We start from the raw sequence: 19,958 nt of genomic DNA on the forward strand, positions 1-19,958 counted from the left end.
CTTTTAAGTCCATACATGTGTCAGCTCTACCCAAGTCATTGGAGAAGTCCAAATAAGCCTTTAAAGGCAAACCCAAAGCTGGGTGCTAGTGTCTCACACCTGTAATTCCAGCTACTCAGGAGGCTGAGATCTGAGAATCGCGGTTTAAAGCCAGCCTGAGCAGGTATGTCCACAAAACTCATCTCCAAAGTGGCGCTGTGGCTCAAGTGGTAGAGCACTTGCCTTGAGCTGAGTAGCTCAGGGACAGTGTTGAGGCCAAGTTCAAGCCTCAAGACTGACAAAAAAAAAAAAAGGCAAACCCAAGGTGTTCCTATGTTGGTCCCCAGAATGGTCAGAGCACATGGCACACCCTGATCACTTGGGGTTTGATCACCTGTTGAATCTCTGCCTCTTGGCATCTAAGGGTAGAGATAAGCGACTCTTCAGGGACCCAGGTTCAGATGAAGACATCTCCCCTGGCATTCTTTCGACTAAAAGAACCTGTAACAGTTACTATTTCAGCTGTGTGGCACCAGGTAAAAGCATTAACCCCAGAGGCCATCTTCAAGACACACTGATTCAGCCAGGCGCCAATAGCTCACAACTGTAATCCTAGCAACTCAAGAGGCTGAGACCTGAGAGGATCATGATTCAAAGCTGGTCTGGACCGAAAAGTCTGTGAGACTTATCTCCACTCAATCATCAAAAAGCTGGAAATAGAGCCGTGACACGAGTAGTAGAGTGCTATCCTTGAGCACAAAAGCTAAGCGACAGCACCTAGCCCAGCACCCCACCCCCACACAAACACCGATTCTGCACATCCAAGAGCTGAGCTCACATTCTCAGCAAAGAAGTGGGGTGTTCTAGAGTCCTACATACAGGTCTGGCCATGAAGGCTTGCCCTGACCTTGACCCTGACCCTGTCAGCGAAGTCTGGGATTACCGCAGATGAATCCCTCCCGGCAGGCCTCCGCCAAGTCAGAGCTTGCTGGAGCCTGGCCAACATGGAAAGGGCTTCCCACGGTTGCCTAATTATTGCAAGGAGGCGCCACCGGGAATCAGGCAGCAATTAAACATAACAGAGATCCTAATGAGGCACCTTCAGAGACAAGAAAGGAAGTTTTATGAGTACCAGGCAGGGAGGACCAACGAAGAAGCTTCAAAACACTCCAGCAGTGGAGACAACACAGGTAACGTCAGCAGCGCACGCCCGGGGCGTGGAGGACGCGCAGACGCAGTAGTAGCCGCGTCTCTCCCCTCTGCACGCTTGCGCGCCGTTGTTCCCGCCCACCGCTCTCTAAAGACTGGTGGATTTCCACGCAGCGCCTCTCACCGAAGCGTTAGGGATTTGGCGCGCATGCGCACCACCGTATGAGCGGTGGTGGGTGGAGGCGTTGCACATTGCCAGCCACGAGCGGTAGGTGGCGTCATCTCTCAGTTTGAGATCAAGTACGCAAGCGTACGGAGATTCGCTAGCCGGAGGGGCGGGTAGGAGCCAGGAACATGCGTGGTGGAGTGCGAGACGGCGGCTCGGCGGGGTCATCCGGGCGCAGGCGCAGTGCGGTGTTTGTCTGCCGACTGACGGGTGGCCCGGCGGTGCGCGGCGGCGGCGGCGGCGGCGGCGGCGGCCGGGGGGGAAGATGGCGGCGTCTTCCCTGGAGCAAAAGCTGTCCCGCCTAGAAGCAAAACTGAAGCAGGAGAATCGCGAGGCCCGGCGGAGGATTGACCTCAACCTGGATATCAGCCCCCAGCGGACCAGGCCCAGTAAGCACGGCGGCGTGGGGGAGGGGGCGGGCGGGGCGGGCCGCGGGAGGCCCCGCCCCCGCCGCAGGCCCCGCCCCCGCTTCCGGGGCGCTCGCACTCCTCCCTCCTGTCCCCTCTCCCGCTGTGGGTTCGTGGGGAAGAGGGTCACGGTGACCCAGGGGGTGTGGGCCCGGTGAACCCCCCCCCCCGACGGGCTTTCTGGGCCCTGGAGTCTGGGGGCCTAGTGACTGGGCTGCAGGAGAGACCCTTCCCCTCCCCCCAACCTGATGACCCGCCCCCATCGCCGCGATCCAGAGATCCTCCGCCGCCTGCACTGAACCGGGCTTTCTGACCCCGCACGACCGTGACCGCCACCAGCTCTTACTGGCAAACACAGTCACACATCCCTTTTGATCCAGTGATTCCACTCAGATCAGACCAGGTCAAGAAACCCCCTGGTCTGGCCTGGGTTCCTCTCATCTAGTGGATGGGGAGGGGGGTGGGGACACCTGCGGTCACTTGGCCACATACAGTCTGCACCCACATATAAAATTCCCTGAGGATTCTCCCATTTGATTCCTGTGATCATTTCTGGAGATCGTTTTCCCCAGCCTGCGGTGGTGACCTTGTCGTTAGGCTCAGCAGGACACTGCCCTCCCCCCCACACACACCCTGTGTATACCGGGCCCTTTATACTCCTGTGACTAGCTTCAACCCTTCCATATGGCTAGATCTCTAGAAACACATCCCAGTATTCTCCAGCATGGTAACTTTGTCTTCTGGACTCCAGTGAATTTCCCCTCCTCTCACACCCTGGGGACCCCTGAGGCTGGTATGACTGTATCTGAGTCCAATCAGCAAACATTCGATTCTTTTCTGATCCTATCATCTTTGTGTCTGTTTCCCTGTCCATCCATACAAACGCACACCCCTAGCCGACAACCTTGTGATCAATTCTATCCATGACACACACTTTCTGTGTCTCTCTGTCTCTGTCTCTTCCGTTCCCTTTCCCCTCTCTTCCTCTCTCCTCGCTCCTCTCTCCTCTTTCTTCTTTCCTCTCTCTCTTCTCTCTGTAGTACTGGAGCTTGAACTCAGGGCTTGGGCATTTTCCTTTAGCTTTTGTTCTCAAGGCTGGTGCTCTACTGCTCAACTCATAACTCCACTTTCAGATTTTTTGCTGGAGATAAGAGTCTCTACTGTCCAGGCTGGCTTCCAACTATGATCCTCAGATCTCAGCTTCCTGAGCAGATAGGATTACAGGCATAAGCCACCAATACCCTTTCTTGTTACAGAAAAAAAAACACTTTGCAATGTCTCCTGTGATACAATCTTTGGAGTTTGTATAGTTTACTGTGGAGCCATCTGAACAGGAGGAGGAAGACATCTCCCCTGTCCCTAGCCTGACTTTTACAGCCTTCTAATTCACTCCCATACCTCCGTCTGAACTGAGTCTGCTTGTGTTCCTCTCTGGGGAGACCTTTGCCGGGGTGGGGGGTCCTAGAGAGATTCCAGAGGTAAAAGTGATATCATTTGAATATTGGGTGGAATAGAATCCTGGAAAAAAAAACTTGGAGGGTCCCTGCTGAGCTCTGCAGGGCTCCTCTCCCCAGTCCTGCATAGATGGTTCGGGGTATGGGATCTGGGGGGTCAGAAGGGGTGGCAGTCACCAGTACAAAGCAAGGCCTGGTGAGGCCCATGGCAGGCAGGTCCCTAGGAGGCCCCCTCCAGGCGTCTGTGTCTGTCAGCTCCATCCCATCCTCCCACCCTCCCATTTCTGCCAGTTTCCTACCCATCTCTGTCGTTTGGAGCCTTGCGTCTCCCTTCCCCTCTTCCTCATTATGATTTGATTTCTTTTCTTTTGGGCAAATCAGTCGTTTCTGTTGTGATTTATCGTGCTATTGTTTTTTTTTTCTTCCTTTTCCCCATCCAGTTATTGTGATCACTCTAAGCCCTGCTCCTGCCCCGTCCCAGCGAGCAGGTACCAGCCTTTTTATCATCGCCTGCTTGGACATGACATCTGCACCATTGACCTAACCGCTGCCCGGCCGGCCGCAGAATGCCATCCCCACCCCGTGCTCTGTGTGTGTGCTGTCTTCCCTCCCTTTCACTCCTCCCCATAGCTAGCAGCAGAGGCCCACCTCCTCTGTGCCCTCTCACTCCCCCTTTCCTCTTTGGCTCACTCAAGAGGAGAAATGGGCTCCCCCAGTGAGTGGGAGTCTGGTGTGTGTCTCACAGGTGTGTGGCTCTGTGTGTGTGAGAGGAAGGTGGGGGAGGGGAGGAAGTAGGACTGGGCGGGCATGCTGGGCCTGCCGCCCTTCTCAGCCATAGGGTGAGTGAGCATCGCCTTCATGTTCCTGGCTGTTCTCAGCACCAGGGATACCATGAGGACAGCCTGAGCCCCATCCTGTGGGGCTGAGGTGACACTGGCTGCATCCAGCACATCCCCATCTGGGGAGGGAGAACGTGCCAGCAGGGTGAGGGGCTCTGCAGAGGCTCACTTCAAGAAGTCTCTGGAAGAGTTAGGATTTGAGCCAAGTGACGTGAATGTCAGGGAAGGGACTGCACCTGTGCTGAGAGGGTTTGAGAGCAGACAGGTTGGACAATGAGACCATGCAGTTCCCACGTGAGGCTTTGCCCTAGGCATGTAGGATAGAGGGAATGTTTCAGCACAGCTGGCATTGACCCAGTGGATGGTTGTGTGTGAGTGTGGCTAGGTAGGGCTGCGTTTGGTAGTTCTCCATCCTGTCTGTGTGTGTGGGGGGGGGGAGTGCTGGTTTTGTGTGTATGTGCATATGCGCATGCACATGCAGAGAGATTGGTGAATCGTGGAGGGATGGTAGTGCTGCCTCTGTTCATATGTGTGGATGCACATTTGCACTAATGAGTGTGCCTGTGTGTTGGGCTGGCAGCCTATACATCCATGGCTCCTGTCACTGGGCCCATGCCCACCCCTGCCCTTTTTCATTCATTCGTTGTCACTTCTTTCTCTCCTGCTCTCACTCACCCTCCTGACCTGCCATGTGACTCACCCCTCTGTTACCTCTGTCTCAGGACCTTCCCTGATCCACTATCCCTAAAATCACTGTGCTCCTGGGTCTGGGACCAGCAGCCTTCTCTCCTACCTACCAAGGGCCTGGTAGACTGTGCAGGGAAGGGGACTCATAGGGCACCTCCAGATGAAGAGGCTGAGGTGTGGTCCTCAGCCTTGAGAGCAGAGTGCTGAGCCCAGTACTCTTGGGGGCAGGACCCAAGCATTTCCTAGAGACAGACTAGGTATAGGGCAAGGGGGGGAGGGGGCGGGAATGACACAGGGGCCCTCAGAAACCAGTTGAGTGGCTAGAGCGGAGATACAACTTGTCCAGGAGCAGCAGGAGAGGACATGGGGGATGAAGCCTCCAAGTTCTGCTGCTGAGCACTGGGCCTTGAGCCCCTGCCAGACTCTACCTCCCCAACCCCTCGACTCAGACTGCAGGTCAGGCCCTTTGCTCCTCCCCTCCCGTTTTGAGGTCAGGGTCCCAGCAGCTGCCAGCAACTTGGTTCACTACGCTCAAGTCACAGGAGTTGGCAGGCCTGTGGGAAGAGCAGGATGTGTGAAGAGGGCAGGGCCTCACTCGGGCTGTGGGAGTGGGACCAGCCCCAGGCCCCCTGGGAAGGTCCTTGGAGGGGGCTTTTCACCACTTCGCCAACAGGCAGAGTCCCAGGCATGAGGGCCTCCCGGAACCACCACACTAGACTCCTGAGCCCGGCTCCTGCACCCCTTTGCAACCAAACCAGGAGACCCCCTAGCTCCTTGGGGCACCTATTTTGTCCTCTCCATCTTCTCTTTGACCTGTCTGTAGTGCTTCTTCCAGGCAGCTGGCCCCCAAGTTTTGGCTTCTATCTGTCTGTCTTCTGCTCCCTTCTAACACTGCCTACCTGTCCTGGGTACCCGCTGCCTGCCCGCCTGCCTACCCACCTGCCTGCCTGTAGCATGCCCGAGCTGTCCGCATGCAGGCTGCTGGGAAGTACTACCCCCCTTGGCCCCCCCTGCCCAGGCCCACCAGCCCCTGGAAGAGCTACACCCCTCCAATCCCTTCACCTTGAGGATGCAGGCCCAGCCTAGGGTCCCTCTCCCACCCCTGGCTCCAGCTCCACAGGTGTGACTAGAAGGCACAGATCAGTCGGCTGGCCAGAGGTTGGCCCTCCCCGATTCTGGAGCAGAATCTGGGGGGTGGGGGTGGCATGGCTGCCAGAAGCCAGAGTCCAGTACCCACCAGCTCTTGCTTGGACATAAGGTTTGGTGCTGGTGGCAATATGAGGGCCAGGCTGACCCTGGTGAGCATTCTAAGCCTAAATGGCCCAATGTGGGCACTGTGGCCCTGGGCCTGCTTCCTGGCAGAGGTGGGAAAAAAAGGGACTTGCCAGAGAAGCCACCCACCTTGTGTCCCTGCAGGCATAGGCTGGGGACAGCCCTGTCCAGTGAGGCCCCTCGTGTCCTTTCAGTCAGAGGGTCAAGAGAAGGCACCCTGAGGATAGCCCAGGATGGGAGGGTGGCCTGAGCCAGCTGGAGAGGGGCCATGCCTGCCCAGGTGAGGGACGTCTGGGCAAGGAAGCTGAGGGCCCTGACCCAGAATGCCAGGCCTAGAGCTGAGAGCAGCTGGGTGCTAACGCCTTCCCTGCCCCCCGGTTCTCAACCCCCCAGCCCTGCAGCTCCCGCTCGCCAATGATGGGGGCAGCCGCTCGCCGTCCTCAGAGAGCTCCCCTCAGCACCCCACGCCCCCCGCCCGGCCCCGCCACATGCTGGGGCTCCCATCAGCCTTGTTCACACCCCGAAGCATGGAGAGGTGAGCTGTGGAGGGGATCCAGTGCCTGAAGGGAGGGAGAATGGTCGCATCCAGGGGCCCCTGGTGTGTGGGGTTGGGGATCCCTCATGTTGGCCAGAATCCCCTCCGCCAGCCCCTGCTCTGTCTCCCAGCATCGAGATTGACCAGAAGCTACAGGAGATCATGAAGCAGACTGGCTACTTGACCATCGGGGGCCAGGTATTCCCCTTCACCTTGCTGGGCAAGGGCTGGAAAGAGCTGGGTTGTGGGAGCCGGGCAGGGGGGTGGGGTGGGGGGGGAAATCCCTGAGATGTTCCCACCCTCACATCCTACTGTCCACCCCAGCGCTACCAGGCAGAAATCAATGACTTGGAGAACCTGGGTGAGATGGGCAGCGGCACCTGCGGCCAGGTGTGGAAGATGCGCTTCCGGAAGACAGGCCACATCATTGCTGTGAAGGTGAGCCCTGCGGACCCCCCCTCCTTCCAGGCCAGCCCCCACCCGTGCGGCCCAGCACTGAGGCCCTCCTGGCTGTCTCTCCTTGCAGCAAATGCGTCGCTCGGGGAACAAGGAGGAAAACAAGCGCATCCTCATGGACCTGGATGTGGTGCTCAAGAGCCATGACTGCCCCTACATCGTGCAGTGCTTTGGCACTTTCATCACCAATGTAAGCCGCCCGTGCCCCAGAGACTCAGCAGGACAAGGGTGGGCGCCTGGCACAGCTGCCCCAGCCCCACACATGCCCCCCTCCTTCTGCAGACGGACGTCTTCATTGCCATGGAGCTCATGGGCACGTGTGCAGAGAAGCTGAAGAAGCGAATGCAGGGCCCCATCCCCGAGCGTATCCTGGGCAAGATGACCGTGGCGGTGAGCGGCGGGTCTGGGGTCCTTCCGGCCAGGTGGGCAGCCCTAGGGCCTGGCCCAGGTCACAGGCACCTCCCCCTTGTGTGTGCCCCACAGATTGTGAAGGCGCTGTACTATCTGAAGGAGAAGCATGGCGTCATCCACCGTGATGTGAAGCCCTCCAACATCCTGCTGGACGAGCGGGGCCAGATCAAGCTGTGTGACTTCGGCATCAGCGGCCGCCTCGTGGACTCCAAGGCCAAGACGAGGAGCGCCGGCTGCGCTGCCTACATGGCAGTGAGTAGGGCCCAGCAGGGCTGGCTGGGGGGCTGGCCCTTTTCTGGGGGTACATCCATCTCTTCTCCCGCCCTGCAGCCTGAGCGCATCGACCCCCCAGACCCCACCAAGCCTGACTATGACATCCGAGCCGACGTGTGGAGTCTGGGCATCTCGTTGGTGAGTTGGGGTCCTGCCTCTTTCCATGGCTTCCTAGGGGTGCAGAGAGGGAATGAGGAGGCAGGGCGGGGCTCCTCCCCTGCCACTGCAGCCCTGCCTGTCCCCCTCCCCCTTCTCCCCAGGTGGAGCTTGCCACGGGACAGTTCCCCTATAAGAACTGCAAGACGGACTTTGAGGTCCTCACCAAAGTCCTCCAGGAAGAGCCCCCGCTTCTGCCTGGCCACATGGGCTTTTCGGGGGACTTCCAGTCCTTCGTCAAAGACTGGTGAGCACTGACCTTCCACTGTGGAAGGCCCTGCGGGCTTGCAGGGGTTGTGGGCACGAGAGGGAGGGCGCTGCCCTGGGACCAAGTGGGGGTGGCTGTGGTCAGGCTCATGGCCAGGAGTGATCGCTGGAGTTGGTGTTCTGGGAGCTGTGGCCTGGTTTGAACAGGCCCGGGAGCAGCTGGCCCTGTGGGAAGGGGTGTAGGACACGTGCATGCACTCACATCTTTGAGGGAGCCCCACTTACCCCAGTTCCAGCTCCCCAGGCCCTCTCCACACCACCCTGGGCCAGGCATCCTTGGGACACACAACTTGGCAGGGCCCAGCAGCATGCAGGGGGCTGAGGACATCGACAGCTGCCTCCCAATCACGGGGAAGACACTGGGAGCCCCGCTCTCACTGCCGCCCTCTCTGCTCTCCCTCCTCTCCCTCAGCCTTACTAAAGATCACAGGAAGAGACCAAAGTATAATAAGCTACTTGTGAGTACTCGCCCCTCTCCCCAGCCCCCCTCGAAGCCTCTGGGCCTGAGCACCAGGCCAGGAGGGAAGACCCCTCGTTCCTGAGCCCCTTTTTGGCCCACAGGAACACAGCTTCATCAAGCGCTATGAGATGCTCGAGGTAGACGTGGCGTCCTGGTTCAAGGACGCCATGGCGAAGACTGAGTCGCCGCGGACTAGTGGCGTCCTGAGCCAGCACCACCTGCCCTTATTCAGGTAGCCATGTGGTGGCGGCCAGCCCTGCGAGGGCCCAGGGGCATGGCCACCAGCCCCCTTCCCACCTGGCCACCCAGCTGCCCACCAGGGGAGACCTGGGACCTGGACAGCTGCCGAGGGCTGAGGACAGAAAGTAGGGGGCGCCCATCTACCCCTGACTCCCTGCCCACCAGCCCGGGGTCAGCCGGCCTTGTGCGTCCCCCCGACAGACACTGTGAACGGAAGGCGGCAGGCCGAGAGCAGACTCACTATTTATTCATTTGTAACCTCTGGGCTGGGGCGGCCCCCAGGGGCCGGGAGAGAGCCCCCTTGCCCACCCCGCGCTCCTGGCATCTGTCCATGCACACGCTTGCTCTCCATCTCCTTCTGTCCTCTCCCTCACTGCCTCTCTGTCTCTGTCTGGTGTTCCCTATCTCCCTGGTTGCCCACACCTGGGCACTGACACCCGTGGCCCAGTCCACTAAGGCCTCCTGCAGTCCTTGCCCCCAGAGGGCCGTGGGGTCATTGTGACTGTATATGGACTGGGATTGGCTGGTGTGGTCCTCTCCCTCTCCCCCATCCCTCTCCCTCTCTTTCCTCCCCCCCCCTCTCTCTCTCTTTTGATCTCAGGGGGTCCTTTTTGGAGTTTATTGTATTTTATTGTACTTGGTGGGGTGTTGGGGGGAGGGGGAGGCGAGCTTGTCCTCAAGGGGTGTCGGTACCTTCAGAAACTTTTACCAAAGTCATGTTTAGCTGCTTGCTGTGAGGCCCCCTGACTGCCCTTGGCTGCTGGGGTCTTGGGGCGGGGGTGGGGCGAGCTGAAGGGCTGGGGGCTCCTCCCCAGAGGCTGGACACTAGCCACAGCCGGAAGGTGAGTTGAAAGAGCTCAGGTGGCACCAGGGGAGCACAGAGGCCACGGCCACGACAGGATGGCCTTCAGGGAAGCTGACGAGGGGTGCAGTCAGAAAGCTGGTGACAGGAGTGGGTAGGGGGGCCCCCCAAGAGCAGGGGGCCCCTGGAGGGAATCAGGGACTGAGGGTGAGGAGAGTGGGTGTGAAGGCTGGAGGATGTGTGAGAGGGATTGGGGGGGGCAGGCTTGAGTGCAGAGGGAGGCCGTGGGGAAGGGAGAGTGGGGTGACTACCCCACCACGCCCCTGAGCAGCCCTCAGCTCGCCCGGAGCTGGCCAGCCCCAGCCCACCTTGAGGCCTGGGATGGGGAAAAGCCTGGCATCCACCCGGGACCCCGGCACCCACCACGGTGGCCAAGGGCAGGATGGGGAGTGTTTTCCTTTTTGTTGGTGATGCATGCAAATCACAGTGAACAAGAGAACAAAAAAATAAAAAAATTATATATATACATATATGTGTGTGTGTATATATATGTATATACACATATATACATATATATACACACACACACATATATATATCTCCACAAAATGCAACGCCAAAGGTGAGCGAGCTGGCTGGCTAGTGAGGTGGAGCCAGCTCAGCCAGCATGGCGGCCCGTGCCTCTCTATTAATTTATATTCACACCACGGAATGCCGCATGCTTAAACCAGAATAGATGCCTCCTCCCTCCCCCAGGGGGGACAGCCACCTTCTTGTGTCCCTTGCCCCCTTTGTGGGGGGGGGGTGGAGGGGGTGGCTAACAGACCTGGACCCCATACCCTCTCACTGAGGCCAGCCCCAGTGTAGGCAGCTTGGAAGGTCACTTGGCTTGTCCTAGGGCCAGCACAGGTGTGAGACTACGCTGCCTGTGTTTTGTTTTATTTTTAAATTTTTATTTAACTTTATTTTCTGTTTTGTGAGCGTGTGTCTGCCCCACCCCTCCCTTCAGTGTTACATGGGAGCCCTAGGGGAGTCTCCTACCTCCCCCTCCTCTCCCAAGATGGCCCCTCCGTCACCAGCCCACCCCTCTGGACCTGGCAGAGGGTTGGGCGGGATTGGTCAGGGCCTGGATGGCCTAGTCTGGTCCAGCCTGCTGGCCCACGGACTCCTCAGGCCACTAGTGTTGCCCTGTCCCTTTTTAAAATAAAACGCCCTTGTTTGTAAGCCCTTAGATGCTTGAGAATAAAGCCCCTCCCTTTTCTTCTGAGTCTGTGCTGTGTCCCTAGCCCACCACCACCTGGTGCGCAGAGTGAGAATGGGGGGGGGGCTCTGGGCCACCATTCTGATGAATGAGAATTCAGCTTTTTGAGGGGAATGGGCAGGGCTGGGTAGGTAAGGGGTGTGCAGAGTGGCTTGCCTGACACCTGGCAGCTTGTGTGAGGGACCCCTCGTCCCCAGTCATCCCAGGCAGAGCAGGAGAGGAGCCCTTAATCCCTGCAGGCCTTGGGCTCCAGCTCAGATGTCAGCCCCTCGGTCCTCCACCCCCGCTTCCCGGGGCTTCGGCCCTGCCAAGGCCAGGGCTCCTGCCCACCTTCAGCCAGAGGTGTGTGTGCAGCCCAGAGGGTTGCCTCCACCAGTCCAGCATGCTTGGCACCATGCTCCTGTTGCTGGCCCTGCTCCCAGCAGCCATCTCCTTCCCCAATGGGCCACTTGGTATGTAGAGGCTCCAGATCCCTGGGCTGCCGCTGCCTCCCTTCCCGACTTTCCCATCAGGATGGGGCGGGGCGGTTACCTCAGCCCCCATCCCAGCTCCCTTAGGGGAGGAAAAGGGCTGTGGGGTTGGGGCTAGCCGACTTGAGATCGTATGTGACAAGTTAGCTCCTCGCAGTGCGTTTAAAGGCTGGGGCCCTTGGATAGGAGACCCGGCCCTCTGCGCTGGGGCAGACACCCTCCTGCCCTGAGTTTGCGAATGACAACCCAGCCTCCCTTCAGAAAGGAGGCTGCAGAGGCCCTTCAAAGGCTGGGTCAAGCTTCAGTCTCCCTTCTCCATTCGCTGCCATGGGGAGGGGAGGAAGGGTCCTCTCCACCACGCCTGGCCCCGGGTTGCCTGGGGCGCAGGGCCGTCACTCCCACAGCCCAGGTCAAGGGGGGTGGGGTCGGGGCTCTGCTGCAGACCCTCCCTCCACGGTGCCACCTCCCCTGCTAGCGCCCCCGTTCCCGGGGGTTACCCAGCCTTGGGTGCGTGGCCCCCTGTTCAGTCTGGAGCTGTCTGACTCAGAGGACACCGTCCCAAGACGCGCAGGGCCGCTCGAGGTCCCGGCCGGCAGCCGTGTGTTCGTGCAGGTGCGGGGCACGGGGGGGTGGGGGGGCACGGGGGCCAGTGGGGACAAGTTGGCTCTGACGGCGCCACCGTCTCCCCCAGGCAGCCCTGGCCCGGCCTTCGCTGCGATGGGGCCTGGCCCTGCACCGCTGCTCCATGACTCCGTCCTCGCACCCAGCCCGGGAGCCCGCCCTGCCGCTTCTGCGTGGGGGCTGCGCGGCCGACCCCTCGGTCGCTTTCCCGTCACCGCCGTCCCCCGACGCCTCCCGACCCCCGGCACGCTTCAGCTTCCGCCTGCATCCGGTCTTCAACGCTTCCATCCAGTTCCTGCACTGCCAGCTGAGCCGCTGCCGCCGCCTCCGGGATGCCCGCCGGATGCCCGCGCCGCGCACCCCGCCGCCACCGCCGCCAGCGCCATCGCGGGTGCGCGCTCGAGCGGGGCGCCGGGGCGCAGGGACGCCCCACCGGCCGGCCACCGGCGGCTCCGAAGGGCTTTGCGATGGAGAGATCCCCGGAGGCTGAGGGTTCATACAGGGTCCCTCCTTGGACACCAAGACCCCCACAGAGGCCCCTGCGGCTCTGTGCCAAGCTTCCCTAGTGGACAGAAAGTGGACGCTAGATTCCCTAGTGCCCCTGGCCGGCTGGCTGGCCTTAGGTCTGAGGCCGGCGTCTCTTCCCTCCGTCTATCCGCAGTGTCTGCCTCGCGACGGGGCGTGCGCAGGCGGCGGGAACCTCAGCGCGGAGAATCTGCATCTGCACACGCTCACGCAGCCCATCGTGGTCACCGTGCCGCGGCTGCCCCCCAGTAAGCTCGTGGGGGTCCCCCTCCCCCACAGAGGGAAGAGGACAAGTGCCTCCGGAGCCCATTCTCAATGGTGCCCTCCTTACAGGGCCGCCCAAGATCCTCCCTGGCCGGGCCGTGCGCCCCGAGCCACCCGCTCCCGCCCCGGTGGCCCTGGAGCCCGCGCCGGTGGTGGCGCTGGTGGTGGCAGCCTTTGTGCTGGGCGCCGCGCTGGCCGCCGGCCTTGGCCTTGTCTGCTCGCACTCAGGTATCGCCTTCTGCCCAGCCTGCCTCCTCCGCGTCCCTGGTCTCTCAACGCCCCCCACCCGTTCCCACGCGCGCAGACCCCCAAAGGTGGCCGGAATCCTCGCCCGCGGGCTCTAACGCCACTTAGACCTGCGGTTGCTACGCAGGCCGCAGCCCCCAGGGGGCGCGCTGACCCTGGCACGGTGGGCCGCCCCCTCCCCCAGCACAGCCAGCCTCTTCCTTCCAGCGCCTCCGCCCCCCAGCCAGCCAGCCACAGCCTCGACCTGCCGCCCCCAGCCCGCCAGGCCCCAGTGAGGCAGGTAAAGGAGATCTGGAGCTAAGAGCTGGAGAAGGGAGGGGGGGGAGAGGGGAGGGACTTATTCTTACTAGGCACGCTTCCAAAATGTTTTGCCCACATTAATTCTCCTAACAACTACATAGATATTATTGTAATCCACATTAGAGACAGGCAAAATGAGACATGCTCTGAGGTTAAGTGATTTGCCAAAAATCTTAATTTGGGGTAGGATTCGAATTCAGAAATTGTGGTGGGTGGAGAGGGGGCGGGGAGAGGATCACCTGTGGCACAGTGCAGATTCTAGATAGAAAAGTCCCCCCAAGCTGGGCACCATTGGCTTACACCTGTAATCCTAGCTATTTGAGAGGATGAGATCTGAGAATCAGGGTTCAAAGCCAGCCCTGGCAGACTCTTATCTCCAATAAACACTCGAAAACCGGAAGTGGCGCTGTGGCTCAAGCCGGAGAGTGCTCACCTTGAGCTGAAGAGCCGAGGGACAGCGCCCAGGGCCAGAGTTCAAGCCCACGACCCCCTCCCCCCCCCCAAAAAAAAGGCAAGCGAGAGTACCAGCACAAAGGGGGAAAAAAAGTCCTCAAACACTGGGCAGTAGGAGACAAATTGCTTGTCACATACCAACTAATGGGATGGAAGAAGCCAATGTCTGCTGGGGAGGGGTTGGCCTAGGTTCTGTTCCCACCTCATTAACTCTGCCACCCCTCCCCAGGGATGGCCTGACCCAGCAGAAGACCAGAAATGCAGCCAACTGTGGCTTCAGGACTCTAGATCTTAAAGAATCAGACCCATGGCCCTGGACATGACCCTCGAGGACCACTACCTCCAACATCTTCCTCCACTCTTCTTCTCCCACCTCAAAATAAACTCCTGTTCTGTCTTGCTTAATTCTAGTGGAGTCAAGCTGTGGGCAAAGAGCCAGGAGCAGAAAGGAGAGGCTAGGGCAGGTCATTTCTTGGATCAGAATTGAGTGCCCCCCCCCCACTGGGCTATGTTTTAGAGGGCTTCTCTATATACAGGGCAGGGCTTCTATGCCCACACGTGCCATGGGAGACTCAAGGGTGTTTTGTTCCAAAGAGATATCTAATCCTTCTAGTTTTTTGTTTGCTGGTCCTGGGGCTGGAACTCTGGGCCTGGGCGCTGTCCCTCAGCTCTTCAGCTCAAAGCCAGTACTCTACCACTTGAGCCACAACTCCACTCCCATTTTTCTGAGTGGTTTATTGGAGATGACTCTGTAGACTGCTCTGTAGACTTCCCTGCCGGGGCTGGCTTTGAACCATGATCCTCAGATCTTAGCCTCCTGAGTAGCTAGGATTACAGGCATGAGCCATCAGCTACTGGCTCCAGTTTAAGTTTAAAGTAAGTCCCAGCTCCCACCCTGTGACCACTGTAGTCTCCCTCTTCTGGACTCTTCTTAAGAGCATTCATTTGGGCTGGATGCTGGTGGTTCAAGCCTACAGTCCTAGTTTATCAGGAGGTTGAGATCTGAGGATTGTGGTTCAAAGCTAGCCCAGGCAGAGAAGTTCGTAAGACTCTTATCTAACCCTCAGAAAACCAGAAGTGGAGCTGTGGCTCAATGTGGTGGAACACTAGCCTTGAGCAAAAGAGCTCAGGGACAAAGCAGAACCCAGGCCCTGAGTTCAAGCCCTACAACTGACCAAAAAAAAAAAAAATTAAATTAAAAAGTATTCATTTAGTGAGGAATTCCTTAAACCCCTGCTACCAAGCTCCTCCCCCCTCTTCACATAAACAAGAGTGCTACTAGTAGTCCAAATTTACAAATGAGGAAACTGAGGTTCACGGAGCTTAAATCACTTGCACAAAGTCCCCAAGCCTGTCTGAACCCATAGTCCAGCCTTTTATCGCCTCTTAAGAACAAAAACAAAGCCAGGCGACTGTGGTTCAGGCCTGTAATCCCAGCTACTCTGGAGGTTGAGATCTGAGGATCTTGGTTCGAAGCCAGCCGGGAAGTGGCGCTGTGGCTCCTGCGGTAGATCGCTTGCCGTGAACTAAAGAGCTCACGACGGACCAAACAAACAAACAAAAAACAAAAACAAAACCGAGCTAGGATATTGCTACAAAGCCCAGACTGGCGAGGAAGTCGTGATCCTCTGCCTCGGCTTCCCAAGTGCTAGGTTACAGGTGTGCACCATCAGGCCCGACAAGCGCAATCTTGGCCACGCTTCTGCAAGATGCAAAACAGTCTCGGGAGTTCCGAGCAGAGGGAAGGCACGCGAAAACAGGCTCCAGGTTCGCGAGTGAGGGCGCCCGTGTTCCCGGGTCCCGCCCGGTGCTGGCACCCGAGCGCCCAGTCGGAACAGAGGCGGAGCCCGCCGGTCCGCGAACGCGAGCCCCGCCCCCGCCCGCCTCGGTCTCCGCGCGAAGCTTTCTGGCCTCCGCGGCCCCCGTAGCCCCGCCTTTGACGTAGGGCGCTTAAAGACGGCCGGAGACCGCCGGCTCCCGTCGGAGCAGCATGAAGCCGCCGCAGCGGCGGCGGGCGGCCCCCGCGCGCTATCGGGGAGAGGTCACCGGCCCTACGCCCTGGAACCCTCGCGAGAAGCGGCAGCTGCTGCGACTACTGCAGGCCCGACGGGCGCAGCCGGAGCCCGACGCTGCCGAGCTAGCCCGGGAGCTGCCCAGCCGGACCGAGGCTGAGGTGAGGCGCTGGCCGCGCGGTGCAGTGAGCCCGAGAGCGACGCTTCACCGGAGAGGAAGGTGGGGTGCGGGCGGAGCTCAGGGACGGGGCCGCTGGGGGACGCTACGGGAAGAGGCAGGTCCATCGAGTGTGACCTAGCCGAGCGTGAAGCGGACGTGAGTGCCTTCGCCTAGAGGCGGGGCCATCCCAGAAACAGAACGTGATTGGGTGATCCTGGTGGGCGGGGAGCTGTGGGCGGGGCATCGCGTGGGACGTGGGCGGGGCGAGCTTTTCTGTAAGGCTTAGGAGTGGCGGAAGGCTGGGGGGTGTGGTCGGGAGAAAGTAGGGGCGGGGCGGAGTGAGCCAAGGCCTGGGCGAAAGGCGATTTGGGACGGGGCGGGGAATGAGGATGAAGTGAGAGTCGGGAAGTGGGGTGGAGTGGGAAAGCATACGAGAGTTCCGAGCACGGAGACGGACTCTGGCGGCAGGGAAGAGGTGAAACGGGGGACATCACTTCTTCATTAGGTAGCTGGTCACACTCTGAGGCCCTGGCCCGAGTCCCGGCACTGTCTCGGAGACTTGGACACCAGACTAATACAGACAGGTTAAGGGAACAAGCAAAGTAATGAACATTGGCATGTCTCCTGTATCCTGGGGCTCAAAGAAGGCCCCATCAGAATTCCTCTCCTCCCTCTTCCCCAGATCCGGGACTTCCTCCAGCACCTTAAAGGCAGAGTGATTCGGGAGACCATCCGCAGGGAGTGTCCACAGGGGCCGAGGCGCCGAGAGGCACAGCCCCCAGCTCCCATAGAGGTGAGGCAAGTTTCCAGAGCTGGCCCCTCGGGGATGTGGGGACTCCAAACAGGATTCCCAAGCAGGGCACTCCTGGGACCTGATCCCTGGGCTGACCACGTGGGTACTGTCTTCACTCAGGTATGGATGGATCTCGCTGAGAAGATCACAGGCCCTCTGGAAGAAGCCCTGACAGCTGCTTTCTCCCAGGTACTGCTACCTCAGGCAGGGGATAGTTCAGAGACGAGCACTTGCCTAACATGCCCAAGGCCCTGTGCGCCATCCTAGTCTGGGTCTTGGACCCTTTCTCTTTCCAGCTTAATAATCCCATCGTGGTACTAGACACTTGGTGTCTCAGAGTCCCAGCTCTGAGGCCATCTCTTGTCTGTGCCCTTTCAGCGTAGCAGGGAGGACTAAGTGAGCGGATGGAGACGGAGGGGTTCAGCTTAGGCACCAAGCTGTGGAAGATGAAAGACTTATCCACAGGTCCTTCCTGGATGATTCTGCTTCTAGGTGCTGACTATCGCAGCTACAGAACCCCTCAGCCTCTTGCACTCCAAACCCCCAAAGCCTACAAAGGCCCGTGGAAAGCTGCTGCTCCTGAACTCCACCAGAGGGCAGGATGACCCTAAACCTAGGGTTCCTGACCCCACCCCTGAGGCCTCTAGGCCCGCCCCTGGAGCTCCTGGAACCCCTGGTCCCTCCGCTGAGGCCTCTGGCCCAGATCCTGTGGCTTCCACTGAGGGAGACTTCACTGTGGACTTTGAAAAGATCTACAAGTACCTCTCCTTCTCCTGCCGAAGTGGCCGAAGCCTTGAGCTGTCAGCAGCTGGTGAGAAGAGTGGGAAAGGGTGGGGAGGGTGTGGGGAGGGGTGGGGGGGGTGGAGAGGAATGGTCCCAGACTCAGCCCTTGCCCTCCTCTTACGGGATCCTTTTTCCTCCATCACAGAGTCAGCTGTAGTCCTTGACCTTCTCTTATCACTTCCCGAGGAGCTGTCCCGCCTGCCCTGCGCAGCCCTGATGCAGCACATGGAGGAAACATATGCTCGGCTGACAGCCCCAGACTCCCAGCCCAATCCTAGTGATGGTGTGACTGGGCCTGGGGTTCATGATGGTGAGACTGGCCTCAGCAGGCCTGACCAAGTCACTTCACAAGTTCCTGAACCCAAAGAACTGAAATCAGCTTGGCAAGCTGCCGGGATCTGCCCCCTGAACCCATTCTTGGTGCCCTTGGAGCTCCTGGGCCAGGTGGCCACCACCCCTGCAAGGTGAGGGACATGGAAGATGGCAGCTAGCCCTGACCTCCAGGTGGCTGGCACTGGGTGATCATGAGGATGGTGTGGAAGGCGGCTGAGATGGGGCTGGGCCCTGAGCCAAGCCTTCACATTCTCCATCCATTGGGGAACTCAAACACAACCTGATTGTACAGGGGTTCCCCGGGGGTAGCCAGGAAGCTGGGTTTCTTGCACAAAGTTGCAGAAACACACACACACAAAGACTGAATTTTGGACAGATGATGCAGTTGGCTTCATTCTCTGTGTCTGGAGGGGGCATAACTGGTACCCACACCATAGTCCCCGACATGCCCTCCTTTGTCTAAGCTTTCCATTCCCAGGACTTAGCCAACTACTATTTCACAGGCCCCACGACTGGCTCCCCACTCTTCCTGCTGTGTCCTGTGACCTTGAATAAAGCTCTTGGCTACCTGCCTGGCTCTCTTTTTTTTGTTACTTAGAAGGTGGGAGTGGGGAACTGGACACCATGACTCACACCTGTATTCCCAGCTTCTCAGGAGGCTGAGATTTATGGATCTGGGTTTGAAGCCAGCCAGGGTACGAAAGTCCATGAGACTCTTATCCCCAATGAACCAGCAAAAAGCCAGAAGTGGAGACGTGGCTTGAGTGGTAGCCTTGAGTGAGAAAGCTAAGGGATATCACCCAGGCCCTGAGTTCAAACCCCAATCCAGGCACCAAAAAAAAAAAAAAAAAAAAAATACATGGGAGTGGGGACCCAGGAATACCACAGCCTGGGAACTCACAGGATTAGGCAGAAATGCTCGGGAGGAGGGGCAGTCCTGGCCTAGAGTGACCTTGGTCTGACCATGTGGAGGTAGCTTTTTGACAAGTGTGGATGGGAAGAGGGAAGCCAGGCAGGGCTCAGGGGACAGGTGTCAGGGACGGGTTTGTAGAACCAGGCAAAGTCATACAGATGGAAGGTAGAAACTAGCAGACAGCCACCAGATGGAAGAAGCAAGGCCCAGGCTCTAAGGAGGATGAGAGGGGTGTGCTGCTCCAAGCAGCAGGAGGCTAGAGGAAGGGGGGAGGGGGCTCTGTCCCTGTGAGGTGGCCTTGGTGTCTCAACACCCCCTAGAAGTAGAGGGTGGAGGAGGAAGGAGAGCTAGAGGGGTCCAGGGCATTGCATGGGGTGTTAATGGTTCACACCTGTAATCCCAGCTGCTCAGGAGGCTGAGATGTGAGGATCACAGTTTAAAGCTAGCTAACACAGAAAGTCCATGCGATTCTTATCCCCAATGAACCAGCAAAGAGACAGAAATGGAGATGGAGGTGTGGTTTAAATGGTAGAGCACCAGCCTTCAGCAAACAACAAAAAACCCAGGGAGAGCACCCAGAATGGGAATTCAAGCTTCCAAGACCAACACACAAAAAACTGCACTGGAAGTAGAGCTGGGTGGAAAGGGGCTGGAATTCTGGCTGACCCCCTCCTGGAGGGGTGGGGAGGGAGGGGTAGCTCCTGGTAGTGCATGGAGTGGGGTGTGTGTGTGATTCAGGGTCTTGAGGAACTAGGAGCCCTCCCCCAAGCCTAACTAGCTGTCTGAGTGGGTAAAATTTCTGCTCACGGAGCTGTGCCTCCTCATGGCTTTTTATGGAAACGCTAGTTTCTCCCCACACACATTGCACACGGCTCCCCTGGGGCGCACAACACCCCTCCCAGGCAGGCTATGGAACAGAGCCAGCTCACTCAGCGGTCACAGCCCCGCCAGGCTGGGTTCCAAGGGGCTCCTTGCTAGAGGCAGGAGGGATGGGGCTCAGGAATTTGGGGCTGCAGGTATTGTTCTTGGAGGCAACCTGCAGGGCAGTCTGAAGGCAACCCCTCTGGTTACCCCCCCCCCACCTCCTCAGATCAACAGGAAGTGTGTGTGTGTGTGTGTGTGGTGGGGGTGTCTGCTCTGCGGGGAATGGGTTACCTGGTTATACGTCGAAGCTTGTCATACGTGTGTGCAGATTGAGAGTCTTCTGCAAA

At 58.9% G+C, this 19,958-nt stretch overlaps 3 protein-coding genes across 5 annotated transcripts; all 3 read left to right on the plus strand.

The window, feature by feature from the left end:
• The first annotated feature begins 1,507 nt into the window (after positions 1-1,507).
• On the plus strand, positions 1,508-10,633 carry Map2k7 (mitogen-activated protein kinase kinase 7). Of its 3 annotated transcripts, none has more exons than XM_070002406.1 (12): positions 1,508-1,743; positions 3,656-3,703; positions 6,407-6,548; positions 6,680-6,746; positions 6,873-6,986; positions 7,075-7,194; positions 7,287-7,394; positions 7,488-7,667; positions 7,746-7,826; positions 7,949-8,091; positions 8,524-8,569; positions 8,673-10,633. In XM_070002406.1, the coding sequence occupies exons 1-12, from the start codon at positions 1,620-1,622 to the stop codon at positions 8,805-8,807; spliced, it is 1,308 nt and encodes a 435-aa protein (XP_069858507.1). In that variant the 5' UTR covers positions 1,508-1,619; the 3' UTR covers positions 8,808-10,633. The 3 variants fall into 3 exon arrangements, with proteins under 3 accessions (XP_069858507.1, XP_069858508.1, XP_069858510.1); XM_070002409.1 differs by lacking the exon at positions 3,656-3,703 and adding an exon at positions 2,038-2,164 and having other exon boundaries at positions 1,654-1,743; XM_070002407.1 differs by lacking the exon at positions 3,656-3,703.
• A 623-nt stretch (positions 10,634-11,256) lies between these two features.
• Positions 11,257-13,275, plus strand: Tgfbr3l (transforming growth factor beta receptor 3 like). The gene is made up of 6 exons (XM_070002113.1): positions 11,257-11,326; positions 11,820-11,956; positions 12,036-12,356; positions 12,627-12,738; positions 12,824-12,982; positions 13,208-13,275. The coding sequence occupies exons 1-6, from the start codon at positions 11,257-11,259 to the stop codon at positions 13,273-13,275; spliced, it is 867 nt and encodes a 288-aa protein (XP_069858214.1).
• A 2,424-nt stretch (positions 13,276-15,699) lies between these two features.
• On the plus strand, positions 15,700-18,406 carry Snapc2 (small nuclear RNA activating complex polypeptide 2). Its single transcript, XM_070002410.1, has 5 exons — positions 15,700-15,926; positions 16,608-16,718; positions 16,839-16,907; positions 17,211-17,529; positions 17,647-18,406. The coding sequence occupies exons 1-5, from the start codon at positions 15,744-15,746 to the stop codon at positions 17,967-17,969; spliced, it is 1,005 nt and encodes a 334-aa protein (XP_069858511.1). The 5' UTR covers positions 15,700-15,743; the 3' UTR covers positions 17,970-18,406.
• The last annotated feature ends 1,552 nt before the right edge of the window (positions 18,407-19,958 follow it).

This window comes from Dipodomys merriami, unplaced genomic scaffold, assembly GCF_024711535.1.
Source record: "Dipodomys merriami isolate MVZ:Mamm:240054 unplaced genomic scaffold, mDipMer1.0.p SCAF_6, whole genome shotgun sequence".
NCBI lineage: Eukaryota > Metazoa > Chordata > Mammalia > Rodentia > Heteromyidae > Dipodomys > Dipodomys merriami.